Source organism: Gossypium hirsutum, chromosome A05 (assembly GCF_007990345.1).
Source record: "Gossypium hirsutum isolate 1008001.06 chromosome A05, Gossypium_hirsutum_v2.1, whole genome shotgun sequence".
Taxonomy (NCBI): Eukaryota; Viridiplantae; Streptophyta; class Magnoliopsida; order Malvales; family Malvaceae; genus Gossypium; species Gossypium hirsutum.
The window spans coordinates 7765628-7787946 of NC_053428.1; the positions used below are offsets into that span (position 1 = coordinate 7765628).

At 35.0% G+C, this 22319-nt stretch overlaps 3 protein-coding genes across 8 annotated transcripts; 2 read left to right on the forward strand and 1 right to left on the reverse strand.

Annotated features, from left to right (window-relative positions):
• The first annotated feature begins 12760 nt into the window (after nucleotides 1-12760).
• Nucleotides 12761-14465, forward strand: LOC107961389 (uncharacterized). 2 transcript variants are annotated; one of them, XM_016897532.2, is made up of 3 exons: nucleotides 12761-12884; nucleotides 12990-13165; nucleotides 13954-14465. In XM_016897532.2, the coding sequence occupies exons 2-3, from the start codon at nucleotides 13039-13041 to the stop codon at nucleotides 14295-14297; spliced, it is 471 nt and encodes a 156-aa protein (XP_016753021.1). In that variant the 5' UTR covers nucleotides 12761-12884; nucleotides 12990-13038; the 3' UTR covers nucleotides 14298-14465. The 2 variants fall into 2 exon arrangements, with proteins under 2 accessions (XP_016753021.1, XP_040969068.1); XM_041113134.1 differs by having other exon boundaries at nucleotides 12787-12884; nucleotides 12964-13165.
• Nucleotides 14466-15567: 1102 nt separating this feature from the next.
• LOC107959350 (uncharacterized protein At2g27730, mitochondrial) lies at nucleotides 15568-20196 on the forward strand. 5 transcript variants are annotated; one of them, XM_041113137.1, is made up of 7 exons: nucleotides 15568-15955; nucleotides 16369-16494; nucleotides 16655-16693; nucleotides 17187-17299; nucleotides 18174-18246; nucleotides 18509-18557; nucleotides 18639-20196. In XM_041113137.1, the coding sequence occupies exons 2-6, from the start codon at nucleotides 16387-16389 to the stop codon at nucleotides 18554-18556; spliced, it is 381 nt and encodes a 126-aa protein (XP_040969071.1). In that variant the 5' UTR covers nucleotides 15568-15955; nucleotides 16369-16386; the 3' UTR covers nucleotide 18557; nucleotides 18639-20196. The 5 variants fall into 5 exon arrangements, 3 of the variants coding, with proteins under 3 accessions (XP_040969071.1, XP_040969070.1, XP_016750873.2); XR_005927007.1 differs by having other exon boundaries at nucleotides 15571-15955; nucleotides 18342-18557; XR_005927008.1 differs by having other exon boundaries at nucleotides 15571-15955; nucleotides 18342-18543.
• On the reverse strand, nucleotides 18248-21835 carry LOC107959348 (rho GTPase-activating protein 1). Its single transcript, XM_041113135.1, has 5 exons — nucleotides 21097-21835; nucleotides 19795-19915; nucleotides 19514-19633; nucleotides 19155-19385; nucleotides 18248-19062 (listed from the first exon to the last, which is right to left on the reverse strand). Exons 1-5 carry the CDS (start codon nucleotides 21504-21506, stop codon nucleotides 18466-18468), a joined length of 1479 nt encoding a protein of 492 aa, XP_040969069.1. The 5' UTR covers nucleotides 21507-21835; the 3' UTR covers nucleotides 18248-18465.
• Between the last annotated feature and the right edge of the window lie 484 nt (nucleotides 21836-22319).

Genomic DNA, 22319 nt, shown 5'->3' on the forward strand with positions numbered 1-22319 from the left:
TTTCTTTTCCTTCTTCTTCTGTGAATTTCCAAATGCAGATGAGATGAAGATATCCATTTTTATAAATAGGAATCGAAACTGGCTTCTAATTCTACAGGAAATTTAATGGAGGGCACGACTGGCCCTCAAGCAGCGGCCAGCTTAGCTTAGTTCCGATTTGTTGTCTTTATAAACGTGCACTCATGTTTCCTTTAACCAAAACATGCAAAATGGCGTTCCATGGAGTTGAACAAAATCCGGCCGTTTCAACATTAGAGATTCCATGGAAAGAGTTGCTTTTTTTGGAAATTTTCAACGCCGGCATATTTTTAAAAGGTGCATATCCAGTACATACAACGACCCCATTTATGCGAAAAATAATAGAATAATTCATTGAACTTCAAATATTTATTTCGTCCATTTAAACATCGAGCCTTCAATCAAACAAAAAATGATGATTAATTTTATTAATTTCCGTCCAATTAAGGTTTAATGATTAGGTGAAATTGTTTGGTGCTTGCCTGATTGGAATGGATGATCATTTAATTTTAGTTTAGGAATTTTTACATTTAGGCCTAAAACAATTGGTTGGACCCACTTAAAAGGATAATGGTCGGATTTGGATCAAATTGAAAAATGGACATATGTTAGGTGAGATTGAACTTTGCTTACATAAAATACACAAGATTATATATTGGGAAAGAAATCAAATCAGATTACGTGTTAATTAACAAATGATTAAATCAAGTAAGTTTGACGGATGCTTCTTGATACCGCATTTCTTTTGATTAATTACCATAATGCATAATAGATAAAGTATATATATTTTTTAAAGGACAGGTGTCAATGTAAGAACCTTTTGGACATCAAATTAATTGCACTAAATATCTTCAAATTATGACTATCATTTTAAATTGATTTTCAAACTTTAAAATATTCTAATTAGATCCTCAAATCTTCCATGTTATATCAATCAGGTTCTTTTGTTACTAAAATTGTTAATTTAACCGATAAATGAGACATTAAATCTTATGCGACGTAAGTTAAAATGAAAATTTTAAAGAAAAGTTTGATATAACATCAATAGTTTAGGGATGTAATTAGAATGTTTTGAAGTTTAGGAGCTAATTTAGAATAAAAGTAATAGTTAGCGTAATTAACTCTTCTTTTTATCTATAGTTGTATAGATTGGTTGAGTTTTAAATAGGCTAAATGTTAAATTTGGGGCCAAATCTTTTAGGAATTGCTCACACAAGGATCAAATATTTCAAAATGGTCTACTTACCCTTTATAAAAGTGTTCTAATGAAGGTCAAATCTTTCAAAACGGTCAAATAAAGACCTAATCTTTTTGAAAGTGTACAAATAAGGATCAAACATTTTCAAAAGTGTTCAAATAAGGGTTTCTCAAATATCGTATATCATGTTTCAAATTATATTAATTCTAATTGCTTTCTTTTCTTTTTAAGCAATATTTAATGTGTTTTTATCCTAAACTCGTTAACATTTACCTAATTTTTGTACAAATTGGACTGAAATACATGAAAAGCCCTTATTTGAGTGCTTTTATAAATGTTAAACCCTTATTTAACTTTTTAGAAGGTTTAGTCCTTGTATGAGTAATCTCTAAAAGGTTGAACCATAATTAGAGCATTTACCCTTTTAAATAAATATATTTGTAATTTAAGTACTAATTTGACAATAAAAAAGATTTTTTAATCTAAATTTAATTATAAAATATTAATAGTATAGTAATAAATTTAAAATATTTTAATATTTTTGGAATAGTGATCTGGACTTATTGGTTAACCCTAGCCCAACCTGTACTTGGGCAAGAAATTAATTTTTTTTCAAATATTAACATCAGATAAATTAGGTTAAATATTTAAATTAAAGCTCAATCTTTTAGGAGTTGTTTATGTAAGGGTTAAACTTTTGAAAATCCTCATAATAGCTCAATTAACTTTTATAAAAATGTTTAAGTAAAGACTTTTCACGCCAATTCAGCTCAATTTGAATAAAAATAGGTGAAGTCTATATCGTATTCAGAATAAAACTCATGAATTTTGAATCAAATTTTGCTTGAAAATAAAAGAAATTTAATAAAAACATAATTTACGACATGCTTTATTAATGTATTTTTAAAAAGTTTTAATCCTCATTTAAACACTTCAAAAGGTTTAACTTAAATATTTTTGCATATATTAAATCCTTATGTCAACATTTTAAAAGATTTGGGCTTCTGTAAGCAGTCATAAACTCTAATTTAAACATTTAAACAGTTTGGAAGGCCACCACATCCGGTGCTTGTAGAGACGTAAGTACTCAATAATCGGGGTTGTGTCCAGTTTTTGAAAATAATCCATGCACAGTCCCGAATTTAATTTCACCTAATCCAACAATCTGGTTTTACTGTCTCTATATAAAATATGATCAAATTTAAATAAAAATAATTGTTATTATTTAATTTTAAATGTGAACAGACCATCTTCTCCATAAACAACAGTAATTGTAACTCCTTTTATATTATATTATCTCATGTTTTCTCAATCAGATTAAAATTTAATATTTTAATCATTATTTTTTGGATACCCTTATCATTGGTAAAGAAAACATTCATAATCGTGTATAAAAAATATCAATGATCATACCAGCAGCTGGTATCTCAATTTTTACTTAATGGTATAATTTCGATTATGTAGTAACTCTTAAATCTCAATTATTCAATTTAATCCTTATTTGACTTTTCTCCAGAGTTTAAAATTTAATTCACATTATTTTAATTTTGACTCCAAACTCTTTCGCATAATGGTATAATTTCGATTATGTAGTAACTGTTGGGAAGAAACCGAACAACCGAAACAAAGCGAAAGCACAACCAGTGTTCTTTCTCTCCTTATAACTCCTGTCAAAAATTATGGCAAGCACAATAGCACAAGATATGTTCTCTAGCAACCTTAATCAACCACAAATCAACTAATGCAACCACAACAAAAATAAATAGAGACACCGGTATTTTTACGTGGAAAACCCATCTAAATCAAGGGTAAAAACCACGGGACTTTAGAGTCCGATAAAGAGCTCTACTATCATCAAATGTTCGACTACAAGATCACAATATCAAGCCTACAACAAGCATTCAACTCCGACAAGGCTAACAATATGTAATCTTTAGCAAAAGAGAGAAAAATGAGAGAATATCACCAAAAACGCAGCTGCTGAAAAATAGGTATTTTCGATTCTACAAGACTCAGATGAAAAATCCGACCGTACAAAGTCAAGAACACCTTATCGCCTAGCTGCTGTCCAAAAATCAGCTCAATCGAACCACGGATGGACCTTAGATCGAAGAGTTGATCACTGCTGCACCAAGCTTGAAAAACTGATTTTTCTACTTCAATCTCACTCTCTGTTTCTCTCTGGATGTAATTGAGAATTTTGCTCTCAATTAAGAATGCTGCCCACTCCCACGTTAAAAGGCCAAAAAATTGGCTTTTGACAAAATCAAAAAAGAAGGCAAAACATTGTGGCAGAAAATATGAGTTTCCCACATAGTGGGACCCATACCTAACAAATCTCCCCCTCCAACTATGTGGGGAATGCCTCCATGCCGGAGGTCAAACAACATGCTTCAAACTTTCCTCTTGGTAAGGCCTTCGTCAACATATCAGCACCATTATCATTAGTGTGTATCTTTTCAAGCTCTAATAGCTTAGCTTCAAGAACATCTCGTATCCAATGGTACCTCACATCAATATGCTTAGATCTAGCATGAAAAGTTGAGTTCTTACCAAGATGAATAGCACTCTGGCTATCACAGTACAGGACATACTTCTCCTTAGTAAAACCAAGCTCATGCACAAACTTCTTCATCCAAAGCATCTCCTTACACGCTTCGGTTGCTGCAATGAACTCTGATTCGGTGGTGGACAATGCAACACAGTTTTGCAGTCTCGATTGCCATGCCACAGCTCCCCCTGCATAAGTGATTAAGTAACCTGAAGTAGATCTCCTCGAGTCAATGTCTCCGGCCATGTCTGAATCTGTATACCCAACAAGAACAGGTTTCTCATTGCCGAAACAAAGTTTCATGTTGGAAGTGCCACGAAGATATCTCATAATCCACTTCACTGCATTCCAATGCTCTCTGCCTGGATTAGAAAGAAACCGACTAACTGTACCAACGGCATAAGCCAAGTCTGGTCTCGTGCAAACCATTGCGTACATCAAACTACCCACGGCTGAAGAGTAAGGAATTTTCTGCATCTCTTCCTTCTCCTTTTCTGTGGAAGGACTATGCTTAACACTCAATCTAAAGTGCATAGCAAAGGGAGTATTCACCGCTTTAGCTTTGTCCATACTAAACCTTTGAAGTACTTTCTCAATGTACCTCTCTTGTGATAACCATAATTTCTTGGCCTTTCTATCACGTGTCAGTCTTATGCCAAGAATTTGCTTTGCTGGCCCCAAATCCTTCATTGCAAAGGATTTACTCAACTCTTGTTTCAACTTCTCAATTCTAGAAGCATTCTGACCAACAATAAGCATATCATCAACATAGAGCAAAAGAATAATAAAATCATCACCAGAGAATCTCTTAACAAACACACAATGATCAGAAGTAGTCTTCTTGTAGCCTTGCTCCCCCATAACAGACTCAAACTTCTTGTACCATTGTCTTGGAGCTTGCTTCAAACCATACAAGCTCTTCTTCAATCTGCACACATAGTCCTCTTTCCCTTGTGCAACAAAACCCTCTGGCTGCTCCATGTAAAGCTCTTCTTCCAAGTCACCATGAAGAAAAGCAGTTTTCACATCCATTTGTTCAACCTCTAGGTCATAACAAGCTGCCAAACTCAGTATAGTTCTGATAGAAGACATCTTCACAGCCGGAGAAAATATTTCTTCAAAATCAACCCCCTTTTTCTGAGTATAACCCTTGACGACCAATCTATCTTTGTATCGTGGAGATGAAGACTTCTCTTCTTGCTTCAACCTGTAAACCCACCGATTATTCAAAGCTCTTTTGCCCTTAGGCAGTTTCACCAATTCAAAAGTATAGTTCTCATGCAAGGATTAAAGTTCGTCTTTCATCGCTTCAACCCACTGATCTTTGCATTCACTCTCCATAGCCTCTTCATAACATTCAGGTTCTCCCCCGTCAGTCAAAAGAACATATACATCAGGAGAATACCTGACAGAAGATCGTCGATCTCTGGAAGACCTTCGAAGTGGAACTGCTGGTGGAGCTATAGGTGCTTGTTGTTGATCATTCACAACATCATCCATGGGAGTATCAAAGTCACTTATAGTCTGATGGTCACCACTAACATCACCATGCACATCATCCTGGATAGGATCTGGTAAAGAGCCTAGTGGAACTGGATTCACATCGATCAAGTCACCACTACCTTGTGAATCCACTTTCTCCGTCTTATCAATGTCATCAATGGTCTGATCCTCAATAAAGACAACATCTCTGCTTCTCACGAGTTTCTTCTGAACTGGATCATAGAGTCTATAACCAAACTCACAATCTAGACCATAACCAATAAAAATGCATTGTCGAGCCTTGGCATCCAACTTGGATCTTTCATCCTTTGGAACATGAACAAATGCTTTACAACCGAACACACGTAGGTGATCATATGACACGTCTTTACCAAACCAAACTCTATCTGGCACATCACCTTTCAAAGGAACACTAGGAGACAGATTTATCACATGTGTCACTGTATTCAAAGCTTCAACCCAAAACGATCTTGGTAACTTTGCATCTGACAACAAACATCTAACTCTCTCAATCAATGTTCGGTTCATTCTTTCAGCTAACCCATTTAATTGTGGAGTCTTTAGTGGTGTTCTCTGATGTCTGATTCCCTGTCGCAGACAATACTCATGAAACGACCCTGTGTACTCGCCACCATTATCAGTACGAATGCACTTCAACTTCTTCCCAGTTTCCCTTTCAACTGATGCTTGAAACTGTTTAAACACCTCAAAGACTTGATTTTTAGACTTCAAAGTGTAAACCCATAGCTTTCTTGAACAATCATTAATGAAAGTCACAAAGTAAAGTGCACCACCATGTGATCTTACTTTTATCAGACCACAAACATCTGAATGGACCAACTCTAGCAACTCTAATTTCCTATGAGGAGGATGGCTTCTAAATGAAACTCTTTTCTGCTTTCTTGCTAGACAATGAGCACAATTCTTCAGTGTAGCATTCTTTAAACCCGAAAGTTGATTCTTCTTCGCTAAACAGCTAAGCCCCTTCTCACTCATGTGACTGAGTCGTTTATGCCACAACTCAATTGAGTTGTCATTCAGTGTCACATTCACCGTCTCTCGAGAAGTCAAAGCTTGCATTAAGTACAAATTTGAGCTCTTCTTTCCTCGAGCCACAACCAAGGAGCCTTTAGTCAGCTTCCACTGCCCTTCACTGAAGGTGTTACAGAATCCCTCATCATCAAGCTTTCCTGCAGAAATCAAATTCAAACGGACATCCGGTGCATGTCTGACATCCTTGAGAGTTAACTTTGTTCCATTGTTACTCACCAAGCTAACATCTCCCATACCAATAACTGAAACCAAACCATCATTACCCATCTTCAATACCCCAAAATCACCAGGAGTATAAGATGTGAAGAATTCCTTCCTCGACGTGACATGAAGTGTTGCACCAGTATCAATCACCCAACTAGTCTCGTCGCATGCTAGGTTGACCAAATTCTCATCACAAATAACTAACAGATCTTCACGAGTAACAGTAGCAACACGCTCAGATTTTTCATCGTCATTCCGATCGTGTTTATCACCACCACCTTTGTTCTCTTTCTTCCACTTGAAGCAATATTTCTTGATATGACCTTTCTTACCACAATGATGACACTCAAGATTCTTGTATCTCGATCTTGACTTGCTTCGGCTTTTATCTCTACCCTTTCCATCTTTGTCTCTGTTTCTCCCCCTGTTCTTGATAACCAACACCTCGGACTGTGATGTAGAACCCTGAGATCTTCTTCTAACCTCTTCATTCAACACACCACTCTTAGCCAAATCCAAAGTAATAATACCCTGTGGGGCAGAATTAATGAGTGAGACTCGAAAGGTCTCCCAAGAGTCTGGTAGAGTAGCAAGCAACCAAAGTCCTAAAATCTCGTCATCAAATTTGACACCCATACCAAGCAACTGATTCATCACACTCTGAAATTCACTAACATGGTCAGCTATAGACATTCCTTCTTTATATTTCAGCGCCATCATTTTCTTCAGCAAAAATAACTTGTTATTGCCCGACCTCGAAGCATACAAGCTTTCAAGCTTCTCCCACAATGTTCGAGCATATGTCTCTTGATCAATGTGGTTGTAAACATTTTCTTCAACAAATTTCCGAATAAAGCCACACACTTGTTGATGCTCAAATTCCCATTCTTCATCACTTTTCGAATCGGGTTTTTGAGTAGTAAAGACCGGAAGATGCAAAGCCTTCACAAACAACAAGTCCTTCATTTTATTTCGCCAAAGTTGATAATTTGTGCCATTCAACATAATCATCTTGCTCGTATAAATTTCTATAATTACCTGACACAATAACCAAGCTCTGATACCAGTTTGTTGGGAAGAAACCGAACAACCGAAACAAAGCGAAAGCACGACCAGTGTTCTTTCTCTCCTTATAACTCTTGTCAAAAATTATGGCAAGCACAATAGCACAAGATATGTTCTCTAGCAACCTTAATCAACCACAAATCAACTAATGCAACCACAACAAAAATAAATAGAGACACCGGTATTTTTATGTGGAAAACCCCTCTAAATCAAGGGTAAAAACCACAGGACTTTAGAGTCCGATAAAGAGCTCTACTATCATCAAATGTTCGACTACAAGATCACAATATCAAGCCTACAACAAGCATTCAACTCCGACAAGGCTAACAATATGTAATCTTTAGCAAAAGAGAGAAAAATGAGAGAATATCACCAAAATCGCAGCTGCTGAAAAATGGGTATTTTCGATTCTACAAGACTCAGATGAAAAATCCGACCGTACAAAGTCAAGAACACCTTATCGCCTAGCTGCTGTCCAAAAATCAGCTCAATCGAACCACGGATGGACCTTAGATCGAAGAGTTGATCACTGCTGCACCAAGCTTGAAACACTGATTTTTCTACTTCAATCTCACTCTCTATTTCTCTCTGGATGTAATTGAGAATTTTGCTCTCAATTAAGAATGCTGTCCACTCCCACGTTAAAAGGCCAAAAAATTGGCTTTTGACAAAATCAAAAAAGAAGACAAAACATTGTAGCAGAAAATATAGGTTTCCCACATAGTGGGAGCCATACCTAACAGTAACGCTTAAATCTCAATTATTCAATTTAATCTTTATTTGACTTTTCTCTAAAGTTTAAAATTTAATTCAAATTATTTTAGTGCAATCTTTTCTTTTCTTTTTTAAAATTTTGGACTCCAAACTCTATCGCATAATTTTTTACTTGGCTCTTACTCATGGTTTAGCACCCTGGATTGCATTTCCTCAGGCTATCTATTCTTTTGCCTTCTTTCGCTCCTTTCTTTCATTTTTTAAAATCTATTCTCAGATTATTTAATCCATTCCACCAATTTGTTCTCGGTGTTTCGAGAAGGTGCGGGGACGGATTAGGATTAGTATTAACTTTTGAAAATAAATTATATTGGTATCTACATATCAAAATGATTTTTAGAAAGAATCTACCAAAGAATCTACCACATCCATGTACTCGGGTTTTTTACTTCTTGTTTTTTTTTTATCAAATCAATTTACTAACCTTTAACTTTAGAATGATAGTTTGATATTAGTTTTGAGGCTTTTTCTGAGTTGCAAGCCTGTGTTCAACCGCAGGAGAATGATAGTTTGATAGCGCGGTTTTGTATTGAGGAATTTAAGCGAGCTGTTTTTGAGATGAATCCGGACAAGGCCCCAAGGCTGGAAGGGATGAACGTGGCATTTTGTCAGAGATGTTGGCCGACGATTGGTTCGGATGTGTTCAGTCAGTGTTGTGCTTGGGTAGAGATGTGTGACTTTCCTGCTTCAGTTAATAACTCTATTAGTTTTGATCCTGAAGATTGTTAACCCAAGTAACATGAAAGATTTGCGCCCTATAGCTTTGTGCAATGTTTTGTATAAAGTCTTGGCCAAGGTTCTGGCAAATCGGCTAAAGGGTTTGCTCGCTCGGGTAATTTCAGCAATGCAGTCAACTTTTGTGCCAGGTCGACTAACGACTGATAATATTTTAGTTGCCTCTGAATTTATTCATCATATGAAGAACAAGGGATGGGGTCGTGTAGGAGAGCATGCTTTGAAGATCGATATTAGTAAGGCCTATGACATTGTGGATTGGAATTTTTTGCGGTGTTTGTTAGCTAAGCTGGGGTTCCATGACAATTGGATGGGGCTTGGGCCGATTTGTCCGAAACGGGGTTTAAGGCAAGAGGACCCGCTATCCCCGTACCTATTTATTATTTGCACCGAAGGTCTGAGTTTCTTGTTACGACAGGCGGAGCTGAAAGGAGATTTTCATGGGTTACATGTCTGTCGGAGCAGTCTGGCTACTTATGAGGCACCTTCTGGTCAAGCCATCAATTTTAATAAGTCGGGTATCATGTTTTCTTCTAATACTAAGTTGCCTGATCCGGCTGTGTGTGCTGTTTTGGGTGTTAATGCTTCCATTGGCCATGGGCGTTATTTGGGGCTTCCATCGCTGGTTGGGCGAAATAAGAAGCAAATATTTTCGTTTGTTCGCGAGAGATCAGGAGAATTTTCTGTTGGAAGAACAAATTGCTTTCGAAGCCGGGTAATGAAATAGTCTTGAAGACAGTGGCCGGGCTTTACCGGCCTCTTGTATGAGTGTGTTCCTTCTCCCTTCTAACACATGTGATGCACTCCATAAAATGATGAATTTTTTTCTTGTGGGGTTCGGGGAGTAATGAGCGCAGGAAACTTCATTGGGTATCTTGGGAGAATCTATGTGTTCCGAAACGATTTGATGGTCTGGGTTTCCATAACTTGCACTGGTTTAATCTTGCTATGGTTGCTAAGCAGGGCTGGCGGTTTATTTCCAGTTCGAACTCTCTTCCGGCTCGGGTTTTCAAGGCTAATTATTTTCCACTGTGCGACTTTCTAGATGCAGAAGAAGGGAGTAATCCTTCGCTCATTTGGAAGAGTATTATTGCAACCAAAAATTTTCTTTTGAAAGGGGTTCGATGGCATGTTGCTGACGGAAATTCGATTTTTGTTTTTAAAGATCCTTGGCTTAGGGGGGTGCTAATAATTTTTCTGTCGATTCAATTCCACTCGAAAGAATGGAAAAATCAAAGGTTTGTGATTTGTTTAGCGTTGATGGGTTGTCATGGGATCGGAATCTTATTGATGGTGTGCTATCTCCAAGTGATGCGGCTCGTGTATATCAGCAGCCTATTGCGCAAAACAAAGTTGCGGATAGCCTCGTTTGGCATTTTACTGCTGACGGGGTGTACTCGGTTAAGACGAGGAATCGGCTTGCTGTGGGTAGTGATCATGGTTATTTTAGTCGTTTTGTGGAGGGGCATTGGTCCCGTATTTGGAAAAAGTCAGCTGCTCCCGAAAATTAACTTCACTTGGCGATGTTTGAAGGGTTTTCTCCTATGCAAAGCTCGTCTAAACGAAAAGGGCATCCCTATGGAGAGTTGCTCTAGGTGTGGGGATGTGGAGACGCTGGATCATGTCTTACTGAGATGACCAAAAGCGGCAAAAGCTTGGTGTTTAGCAGGTTTTGATATCGTAAACTCCACTCTATCGCTGCAGAATAATACTATGGACAAAGGGCTTGCTATTATGTGGAGTTTGTGGTTCCACCTAAATCTGTTCTGTTTTAAAGATAAGGATATATCTGCAAGAAATATTGTATACTTTGCTTTTAGGTTTCATTTGGAATGATGAAACCGTTGACTTTTTTTGAAAATTTAATTAATTGAGAAGTAATTCAAAAGTTTGGTATGTGAAGTTTTATTTTTACCTTGTAATTTAATTTTTTTATTGAGAGTTAACTTTTTCATGAATATGACAATCATGAGATAAAAAGTGGAAAAGTTAATTAGATTAAAAAGTTAAAAAAATATTGAGATAAAGTTAATTATATTTTATATTGTTTAAAGTATTGGTCTATTAATAAAGGTGAAAAAAAGTATATATTACCTCTTTCCTCTCACTTCATTTTCTCCATTACTTCAATCGATTTTTCAGATTTTTATTTTATTTTATTTTTTATATGTATATTTAATTATTTATATAGTTTACAATTTACATGTTATCTTTATTTTCTATTTTTTTCTCTCTTTTCTTTTTGGTATATTAACTGAAAATTAAATTTTATTATAATTTTTATCAATATTTACAAGAAAAAAAAACAAAAATTAAGGTGTAGGTTCAGCTTATTTATTTAATCATAACCTTTTTATATAATTTACTTTTAAATTATTTATAATTTTGGTCAAAGCAATACTTGGAATCTTTTTTTTTTTATATTCCTATGTATTAGTTTTTAGCTAAAAGAAAATATGATTTCAAGTATATTTTAAATTTATTTTAAAATAAGTTTATATGCATTATTATATTTAAAAATATATATGCAAGAGGAATTTGAACAATTTTACTTTTAATTAAAACTATAAATTAAAATATAATTTAAAAATTATCAATTAAATTTTATTATTAAATATTTAATTAAAATAATTTTTATTAAAAATATATAATCTTTTATTTAATAAAGATAAATTCATAAATTATTATTACATTTTTAAGAAAGTGTCACTAATCATATTTCAAGTTCCATTAGAGGAAAGCACCAAACCCCAGCTTAATGTGTTACAGGAATGGGCAGATTCGCAGACTGTTTTTGCTGCTATTGGTGGAACGAACGGAGGTGCTGCCGCGGATGATCGTTGTTGGACAAGGCCGACTGTGGGGTGGATTAAATGTATCGTCGATGCTTCTATCTTTGAAGAACGGCGAGAGACAGGCTGGGAGGCTGTCATTAGGAATGCCGCGGGGCTTTATTGAGCTGCTGAACAAGACGTCGTGAGGGGTCTCTACCTCCTCACATTGCTGAAGTGGTCGCGATGAGAAAAGCATTGTCGTGGCTACCTCATCTGGCCTATGATGGACTGATTATTGAGTCGGATGTTTGTTTAAAAGTAGTAAAGGCCATGGTGAAGGACTCCATGATATTTCGAAATTTGGTTTAATAATTCAATATTACAAGGCTCAATTTCAATCTATATCCTTCTGTTGAATTAAACAATCGGCAAACAAAATGGCTCATACGTTAATAAGATAAGCTTTAGCTCATGCGGATTACATTTGTTGAGATTCTTTTTCCACATACATTTCTCGTATTTTAATTTCAAATATTGATTTTATTTTCGATGCGAGTTTAGATTTTAAAAATAGGTGTATGAAATAAATATATTAACTCGATATTAAAATTATCTATATTTTATTTTAACTTGATTTTTTTAGCTTTATAAAATTTCTATTTAAAAAAAACAACTTTAGAATAGAGACTGAGACTCGTATATATTATACATGATTTGAAAGATCTAGATATGGTGGACACGAATGCGGTTTTTATTTAAATACTATACATTCTTTTTTGGGTATAAAACAAGAAAGTTGAATACGCAAGGTCTGTTTTCAAAGATAAGTACAAGTCTGACTTGACTTGATTTCTTGAGATCGGGCCAACCTTATTATGTAATTCAAGGGACTTTTCTTTTATGCTTTGCTTGATTAAATGGCAACTCGGGCCAAGCATGCACTGACGATTGTGGGTGGCGAATAGGATAAAGACGAAGAAGAATAATATATATCCAACTTTTCATAAAGGTAACAATGATGCTTTCTTCTGGTAAACTAGTGGATGATTTATTCTACGCAAACCGACCGAAAACTACTTGACGAACAGATATATATATATATTCGATGAAACAGATAAATTTGCAGCGATTCAGATGCATTGGTTTCATTTGGTAGAGTAGTTATGATGATGATGGAAACTGGCTTCAACCACCTGAGATTCCCAGCAACTGTGCTCTTTTTGCTGCTCTTCCTTCACCTTCACCTTCACCTTCTTCTTGCACTTCCTCTAAATTCCATGGTTGCACATGGTATGACTGTTCAGTTGCTTTAGTTTTCATATCCAGTTTGTTTTTCCTGCTTTCATTCTGTTTCACTAGGAATTTATTTAGGTTACTGTTTTTGGTTATAAATTTATCAATTTAATTATTGAAATAGTTGGAAGATAATGTCCTTTTACTTAATTTCATGCTTTTTTTTATTTTCTTTATTATAAAATAAGATAATAATGAATTGTTTTTTCTTTTACTTACATAATTAAAATAAGATTCAGATTTAAAATTTCAAAATTAAAATTAAATTATGTTACTTCATTTATAATTTAATCTACATATAAATATTTAGCCTAACTTTCAATATGTTTGATTAATGGTTCAAAATATGAAACTAGAACTTTTCATTGAAGAAATTAAAAAGAAAATCTTTAATTAATTTATTGTCTCTCCAATAAAGTAAATATTCCTTGCAGTCTAGTGTAGCATGGCATTTGCAACATTTTATGTGCATTTGTTTCTTTATTTTGGATGTATAAAGCAACTTTGCCCAGTGTTTTTAAATTTTTTTATAAAGTTAAGATTAAATAAAATAAAAATTTTATCTGTTAATTCTCATTAAAAAATTAGTATTAGTAACTAATTAAATTTTAGTTCGGTTAGTATTGATATTATTGTTAGTCTAAAAGAATATAGGTTCAAGCGCGTTTATTTTCTTATTTAAGGTTTAAAGAAGAGTTATGAATAATTTTATATATTATATTAAAAAAATTATATTAATAACATTTTGAATTTTAGAATAATGGGAGAGTATTGCATTTTTGTAGACCTCAATCATGAAAAACAAAATAGTAAAGAGGCAATGGAGGTAAAGCAATTTTCAATCCCGGATGAAGCGATCAAAGTTGTAAAAAAGCGGGGTGGTGGGGCAGCAGCTGGTGCCCACGGTGGAGGAGAACATGGCAGTGCAGGTAATGGTGGTGGGGATAATGGCAGAGGATCAGGAGGGCAGATTCCGGTTTATGCTGCCGGGGCCGGGAACCATAACCGTGACCATCTACACCATGGGTCTACGAGTGGCACCGTGAACTACATTGGCACGAGTTGCTTGCCTTTAATACTGTTTTTGTTTTTTTTTTTTATTTGTTTGTTGTATGTAACATGTATTTAGTTTGATTGGTATTGTTATTGTTGCAAATATAAAAAATGTAGGTTTAAGCATGCTAAGCGAATTTATCCTCTTGTTTAATAGTTAAGAGAGGTTATATCTTATGCATTGTATAAAAAAAAATAATGTGATAGTTTTTTTTCTCTAGTTAATAAATTAGGTGAATACTCACATGTATTTGTACAAAATGTATATTATATTATATTTCGTTGGACAAAAAAAATATTATATTTGCGATAAAGAAATTAAGAAAGATTAAGATAACTTGAAGTTATCTATACTATTATTTAATACTTGACTAAGTTGGTATCACAAGTCAATTAGACACTAATATCTTTCCATAATTAAAATAAGTAAAATCATTTGGGAGTACTTAATCTTTTTATTTTAACAAAAACAATAAAAATCTGCATATGTTGATATTTGAATCCGCACCAATTAGATTATTAAAATCTTAAATTTACCATTCAATCAAAACTTTCTTTAAATATTTTTTATGCGTTTTTATTTTAATATGCACGATTTATTACATTCATCAATTATATATATTAGTAATGTATTTAATTGAGTTGATGTCATAAGTTAACTCGACACAGACTCGAGATTGTATATATATTAATTTCATTTGTTATTATTAATTAGTTTCAAACTATGTATTTCATTATTTATTATATGTTGTTCTTAAAACATATTATGTTCTAAACTTGTGGATTCTACATGCGTGATAAAATTTATAATATAATTTAATTTTCCTAATTCTTGATTCAGAGTCAAACTTTATATGCTATGAATTTTCTTTTAACAAATTATTATCTAACGAGACCTTGGCTCAATTGGCAAAAGTAGAGGCCCTAAGTATTAAGTACCTAAGTTTGATACCTAGCATGCACAATTATATGTTTAAGACTCCGAGTCTCATTATGTGCAATTAATTTAAGTGAGCTTTAATTTAATCAATTTGTTGGTTTTAATCTGAAATGTATCAATTTAATTCTATATTATGACCACTAAAACAATTTATTTATAAATTTATACTTGTTACTACTAAAATCGATATTTATACATTTCTTACACTAAAAAAAAAAAGTTAATTGGAAGGAACCGAATTTTCTTTTAAGCTAATGTTAATCCTAGTATCAAACCTAAAACAAAACGATTTAGAGAGTAAAAATCGAATTATTTTATCAAAATGAATGAAAATGAAAAATAAACCAAGGTGAGTAAAACAAAATATAAACAACTAAAATCCAAACATAAAGGTATGTCAACAACTGTGAACAAAAGCACTAGCAGAGCAGAGCATATCATCGTTACCCTTATCACTAGGTTTAATATATAGAAACAATAAAATATTTTCTGTACAAAATTTGGGGATTCAAGTTTATCCAATCCATACTGTAGCACTAGTCAAAATACAACTTCTACACGAATCTGAGGATGATATGGATTAGTCTGGGACTCTCTATGGAATCAAAAATCCGCTTCTTCAACCAAACGGCCCGATGGTTTCCTCCCTGCCTAGCAACCAAACTGAAACCGGACCCACTCCCTGCAAATCCTATATATAATAACCGCTGCCTATACAATAACACCCAGCAACCACGTCTTGCTATTTTCCACAAAATTCCAATTTCTTACTCATTCACCGCTTCAGCTGCTCGGTAAGCAATTGCTTTTCGTTTGTCATTTAATCTCACAAGTTGTTTCATTCTTGGTTTTAGTCGTTATTACCTTGCTTTAGGATTCAATGAAATGAATAGAAAACTGGAAACGGAAAAGAAAGTCTGGGTTTTAGTTTAAGATGATTATAGATGATATTTTGGGTATTTAGAACATGTTTGACTTCCGCTCTTACATGGTTTCCTCACTGAGCTCTTTGAAGTCTTTAGAGTTTTCTTTTTTATAGGACATGATGTTGATATTTGATGGCCTTAATTTGAAGCTGATATGAGTTTCAAGTTTTATGAATCCGGATTTTTTGGTTTGAAGTTGACCATATTCTGTCCTTGCTTTGAAAGCAATTGACTAGGCTTGATGGTTACCTGATTGATGGTTTCTGATACGGTGGTTGTAGATATTATAGTCAACTACTATGGCAACCAGGATGGGCTTTAGATACGTATCTCGCAGGTTCTTGACTAGTGGGACTGGGAAGATACTCAGTGAGGAGGAAAGGGCTGCAGAAAATGTTTTCATCAAGGTTGTTTTATTCATTTATCAGTTGCTCATAAATATCATTGTTTTGCTCTCTTCCTCATGTTCTTCATCCACCAAAATATCCTACACCATGACTATTTGCTTTGGTTTTCTATGTTGTGACTGGTTATTACTGGGCTAACAAAAAACTTGTATTATTGCAGAAAATGGAGCAAGAGAGATTGGAGAAACTTGCTCGCAAGGTATGCTTACATTGTTGTGTTATATTATCTTCACCTGAATTTTGTGGGTTATGGATTAGATGCTTAGGAGGGTTCTTACTGTTTTTATTCCCACAAAATATTTTACAACGGCTAATATACATGCACAAATACTTGCCACTATGTCCCATCGACTGCCTTATGCTTCATTTTGTCTACTTCACTCTGTTTGCTCAAGTTGAATGCTGTTGGTGGCTTTGCTCCATGTCATGAAATGTATAATGTTTACGTATGTGCTGTAGCTGTCCAATTAGTAGTGAATTCTCCGTGGAATATTGTTTGGACTTGTTCATTATGGTAATTTTTTGCTAGGTTATGCTGATTTACAAGGTCATGTGATAGTTTAATGACTGAGGTGTTTTTTAATCCTTTCCCTTTTTTGATCATGATAATCTGCCATGTGCAAACTACAAAATTCAAGCTCTCTCTGTAACAAATAGTGGTTAACTATTTGACAAATTGTTGAAATATTCAGGGACCCAAACCAGAGAAGCCTGATGCAGGTTCAGGGGGTAGTGTGACCGATGCTAAACCTAGTAGCTCTACCTCAACAACAGGAGCATTTACTGAGAAAGTGTCAACTGACAGGTATCGGATCTATGCAGTTTCTGCTGGTGTTTTCACATTTGGCTGTGGTCTGGGATGGTATCTCAGTTCTAAAGAAAAAAATCAAGAAGTACACGTCTGAGGGTCAATGCAATCAGATTTGGGAAGTTGAGCATGCCATGTATAGTTTTCCCCATGCCCTGTCACGTAGGGGAGTTGAAAAATAAACCATAAGTTTGTAAATAGTTTATGCTGTTTCCTGATCTGATAACAGGTGTATTTTATTCAATACTTAGTAAAAAAAATCCAGGCAGTGGGCTTTCTAAATGGATTTTTAATGAATCCAAGGTATTAAATGATGTTTTTTAGGCATCCATTTTTACATTTAGCGTATAGCTATCTTTGTTGTGATAAGATAATGGAAACATTGATAGGAACTAGAAAATAGGTTGTGATATTGAACTATTATCAACATGATTAGCCTTTGTTCATGGTCAATATTTTGATAAATAACATAATAAACTATATTTTCCTATGAAACAGGAGGTGATGTTAAACTATTATTAAGATAAACAGCTTCTGATAAGGTACTAGTAGAGGTAACAAAATAAACCCCGAATCCAAAAAAACTTGACCCGAAGCTGCTTGCTTGCCATCACTAGTAATCTTTCTTAAACTAAGGAAAATAGCTCCTTAATAAGTGATAAATCACTGTCGAACATCCAGAGATAGCTTTCAGGATCACCCCACAATCCAGAGATACAGTTACTGTCTACTAAACTCAAAAAAGGTTACTGTCTACTGATTGGCATCTAAATTGGAGTTAATTTTCACTGTGTCTATTATATGTTATTTTCTCTTACAAGAACAATTTACTTACCTGGACTTCCTTTTCTGTCTAAATGCTTGCTTTCAGGATGCAGGAACCTGCTGAAGAGTTGGCACTGATCTTGGATTCTAAAGGAAATCTCATGTCCTTGATGAAACAGGTTTGTGGAAAAGTGAATGCTTCATCAATTCAATATGATATAATTTGTTCATATGAAAGCTTAAATGTAAAGAACTGCGATCCATGATTGTACAGAAGGTTAACCAAACCACTCATCTCACCGAAAAGATACATTAAACGATTCACAAGTTCCAAACTGAACAGATGCACAGTAATTATTCAAAGTATCTTAGGCCCCAGATGATGTTAAGAGTATCATTCAACGCCATGCTTCAACACGTTCTATCTTTGAATCTATGCAGCTTAAATTGCTTATTCCTTTGGTCTTCTCATCAAGGTTGGTTATCTGAGGTACAGATTGCTGCCCGCTGATTTTGTCAGTTTCCTTCTTGAGACTTGAATTACTTGATTGACCAATATTGTTCTCTCCAGTATTAGCCAGAGTACCAGGCTTCAGACGGTTGGCTACAATGGCATCTGTTTCGTTCATGAAGGTTTCAACCACAGCTGCAGTCTCATCTGAATGATCTGCATCAGGGACTAGACCTTTGACAGTCGGTGTTGAACTGTGATCTTCATTTTTCAGCTCATTGTTCAGACTATATTTCCTGAAACTTTCACGTAAAGGTTCTTCAGCTATGAAGGACAGCTCTTTCTCTTCATTATCCTTTCCAGTATCTTGACTGCAGGAGATTGAAGGGCTCTGATCTCCATTATCATCAAAAGGCTCCAAATGTATGGCCGCAGCTGGCTCGACCACTGAATCCTCTCTTTCTCGCAGGGTCCTTACGATAAGTGTCTTGAGGAAGTTCATCACTTGGACCGCATACATCAGTGCATTCAAGGGATCTGCCATCTGCAACCAAAATAAGCGATAAGCAGCAGCCAGCAGTCAGCACAATATATGCAAGTATGCATGTATGTGTGTGAAGATTAAAAGAAGCTCACCTGAGTCATGTTTGGTGCAAAAACCATAGCAATATTGCGTGCGTTCATCTTGTTTAGATGTTGTTGTTGAACGACATCAGCCATGAGATTGATGGCCCAATCGAGTAGAGCAAATTCTGTTGGGGGTATAAATCTTGCAAGCTCAGCACACTGCTCTTCAGTCTGGCATTCCATTACTTGCTCAGGAGATAAAGAATCCAAAACTCCTCTTGGAAGTTCTCTGAACCAAGCCTAAGCATAATCGACAGCAAATTAGTATATTAGGGTTTGAAGAACATGAAAGTAACTTCAAAAAGCATGGCCATTTCTCCTCAGATGCATGTGGATTTGCAAGTGGGATTGAAGTGCCATTTTCGTACCTTGATTAATCCTGCCAAACAATGTACGTCAATACCTTCTGGAACCACTCCGCCATTCAGTTGCTCTCTAACATATTCCTCCTGACTGTTTTCTGCATTAATTCGAAAAATCCCTTCTGCCTGCATGTATGAAGTCTATGGTAAGGACTTGGGGCTGAAAACTTAGAAACCTTCTTGAGAATTTCCAGTCATATAGATAAGAGAGAATGTTGAAGAATTGGATGTCCTCCTATGTTGAGCAATAGCCAAGATAAGATGAAGTATGAAAATAAGAAAGAAACCTGCAAGCCTCCTTGAGCATATAGACGTCTTTGCATTAGCAAAAGTATTGTTGGAACGATGTTCCCTCTGGAGTCATACGACAACTGCATGGATTCTGTGGAAACTCCAAAAACAGTTGTACTGCAAAAAGAAGGAACAAAAACACGAATTAAGAGATATGCTGATCTCGGATGTCTGTTTTTTTTCTTTATTTTTTTTTGGGGGGGGGGGTTCCTTTCTCTACATGCCATGAATGCCCTACTAGGCTACATGAAGAAACAGTAAATGGAACTTCCAGTTTCATAACAATTGAATTTGAATATTCAATATATGGTGCGCAGATAGAGTTTTCGCGCAGCATCAGTGGAATATTGAACCCTTTTAACGCATCATACAATCAATTGTAATTAGGCCTTTTTTTACCCCAAAGATAGCCGTGAATATTATCTATTCCCATTGACCATAAATTTACCTAATCTTTTACTGCAGATTTTCCTTCTAGATTGATCTTGAATGTGTAACTTCGAGAGAAGACACCAGAAAGGAGAAAAAAAAAAAAGACACGAGAGAATCATCAAGAACTACAGGAAATGATTTCACCAGCAAAGCTTGAAAAGAATGACTACAATGATGGAAAAAGGAATGGCAGAGAAAATTTTGTTCTCTTATAGCTCACCTAGTCACTTGACTTGTTCCACCACCAAAAGCTATAATAGCTAAAAGTAGGAGGCCATAAATGTCTATGGGTCTAACAGGGTACACAATAAGAAAGGCCTCAACGCGATGACATTTCGAATTTTGGTACCCATTAGAAAATAAGAGGCATTTGGAGAACAAATTGCATTCATTGATGAGGAAAAGTTGGGGCTCTGTTACTAGAAACAGAAGCTTCTGATTAGTTAACTTTCCAGAAGAAATTCAAATCCTCCTTTTATAGACATTTCAAGTCAAGCCATATCTAGTATACGTGTTTTAAAATTCTCATATCACATATAGCCGATGGAATTCCTTATCTATATTATATCCTCCAAGGAAAGCATATGGTGAAAGCACAGAGCAAAGCTTATTAAGCAAAAAAAAGATGGAACAACATAACTGTGTCTCTTTCCAGATACATGCATTTACCTAAGCATTTCTAAGAACTTTATAAGCCAATACAGCAGCATTGCATAAAGCATCAGAAGAAGAAATTATAAAAGGCCAAAGGTACTGTGAGAACACAAACTTTAGACACATCTATAGACATAAAATGAAAACATCAGCTAGTAGCATAAAGCAGAAAGAATGGAAGTTGGATGTAGAGAAAGGGGAAAAGACAAAACCTTGCACTAGGAGCTCTTCTGGGGACTTCAGGCTCAAACTCAACAGGCAAACCCAAGAAGCCATTGAACCTATCAAAAGTAACATGTGCTACATGTCTGACATTGGTTGGCCAACCGATCTCCATAGCACAAAGCTCCCTTCTTTCCATACTCTTACAAGCAGCCAATGATTTCCTGAAAAGGGTCACAACCAAAGCCAACAAAGACAACTCTTCTTCCTCTTCCTCGTCCTCGTCCTCGTCCTCGTCCTCTTCCTCTCCTTCTGGGTCACTGCTTGTTATAGCATTGACAGAGTCATTTCTTTCCCCATGAGCGCAGGTTAAGGATGTCTGCGGTGCATAGGATAAAGCAGGTTTAGAAGAGGAAGTGTTAGTGCTTTGAGGTGAAGGGAAATGAAGGACATCGGTCATGGTTGGCAATGACAGTTATGCTTATTTGGAATATTAAAAAAAAATAGAGAAAATGAAAAATGATTTTGTTTTTTTTTTTTTTGAGAATCAGATTGCGAAGGGAGAGAAGGTGGAGTTGGATTGAAGTAAAAGGGTGGTTTCAAACGTGAGAATCATTAACTGAAATTCACAAATAAAATATTATAGTATTAGAAGTTTTCTTCCCTCCTCTTTTGGGTGTTTGGTTTATGGGATTTTGGAGCGTTGAAGAAGCCAAATTTGGTGGGAAATGAAGGAAAACAGTAAATAATGATTATAAAAATGGCAGCTTAAGGTAGAAGAAGAAGAAATTTCCTTTCTTTCCAGGAAAAAATCCTATGTTTAAAAAAATGTATATTGTGTATCTTAAAAGGCTGATTTATGGGCCGATTTATTGCCTTGATTTGTATGATTAAATAATTACCTGAAAATTGAATTCTAATAATAATGACCGGTAAAATCCCTGATTTGTTGGCTTTTGAGATTAATGAAGTGGTGGGGAAAGATTAAAACAACATCCTATGAATTATTGAATGTGAGCATCACCTCAACATATTTTAGTGTTAGCATTTATTTGTTGTGGATTTATATGCTTTTCTCATTATTTGTGTTAGATTTCAACTATTTCTTTTAAACATTTTAACAAATTTATGTTTTCTGGTTGTATTACATTTTGCCTACCATATGATTTTTTTTTTATTTAGTAATAAAACTTTGTTTTTTTAACTTCACTTTATTTTTATTTTATTTTTTTTATAATTTAAATCTGATGATACGATTAAATCCATGAATAGT

What these genes read in the sequence shown, in the direction of transcription:
- LOC107961389 (XM_016897532.2), top strand. Translation starts at nt 13,039, where the DNA reads ATGATGATGATGGAAACTGGCTTCAACCACCTGAGATTCCCAGCAACT. An exon ending in AAATTCCATGGTTGCACATG is followed by an intron (nt 13,166 to 13,953) that starts GTATGACTGTTC and finishes GCATTTTTGTAG; the next exon opens with ACCTCAATCATGAAAAACAA.
- LOC107959350 (XM_041113136.1), top strand. Translation starts at nt 16,387, where the DNA reads ATGGCAACCAGGATGGGCTTTAGATACGTATCTCGCAGGTTCTTGACT. An exon ending in CAGAAAATGTTTTCATCAAG is followed by an intron (nt 16,495 to 16,654) that starts GTTGTTTTATTC and finishes GTATTATTGCAG; the next exon opens with AAAATGGAGCAAGAGAGATT. An exon ending in TCATGTCCTTGATGAAACAG is followed by an intron (nt 18,247 to 18,508) that starts GTTTGTGGAAAA and finishes GAATCTATGCAG; the next exon opens with CTTAAATTGCTTATTCCTTT.
- LOC107959348 (XM_041113135.1), bottom strand. Translation starts at nt 21,506, where the DNA reads ATGACCGATGTCCTTCATTTCCCTTCACCTCAAAGCACTAACACTTCC. An exon ending in AGAAGAGCTCCTAGTGCAAG is followed by an intron (nt 19,916 to 21,096) that starts GTTTTGTCTTTT and finishes TTCTTTTTGCAG; the next exon opens with TACAACTGTTTTTGGAGTTT. An exon ending in TTGCACCAAACATGACTCAG is followed by an intron (nt 19,063 to 19,154) that starts GTGAGCTTCTTT and finishes TTTTGGTTGCAG; the next exon opens with ATGGCAGATCCCTTGAATGC.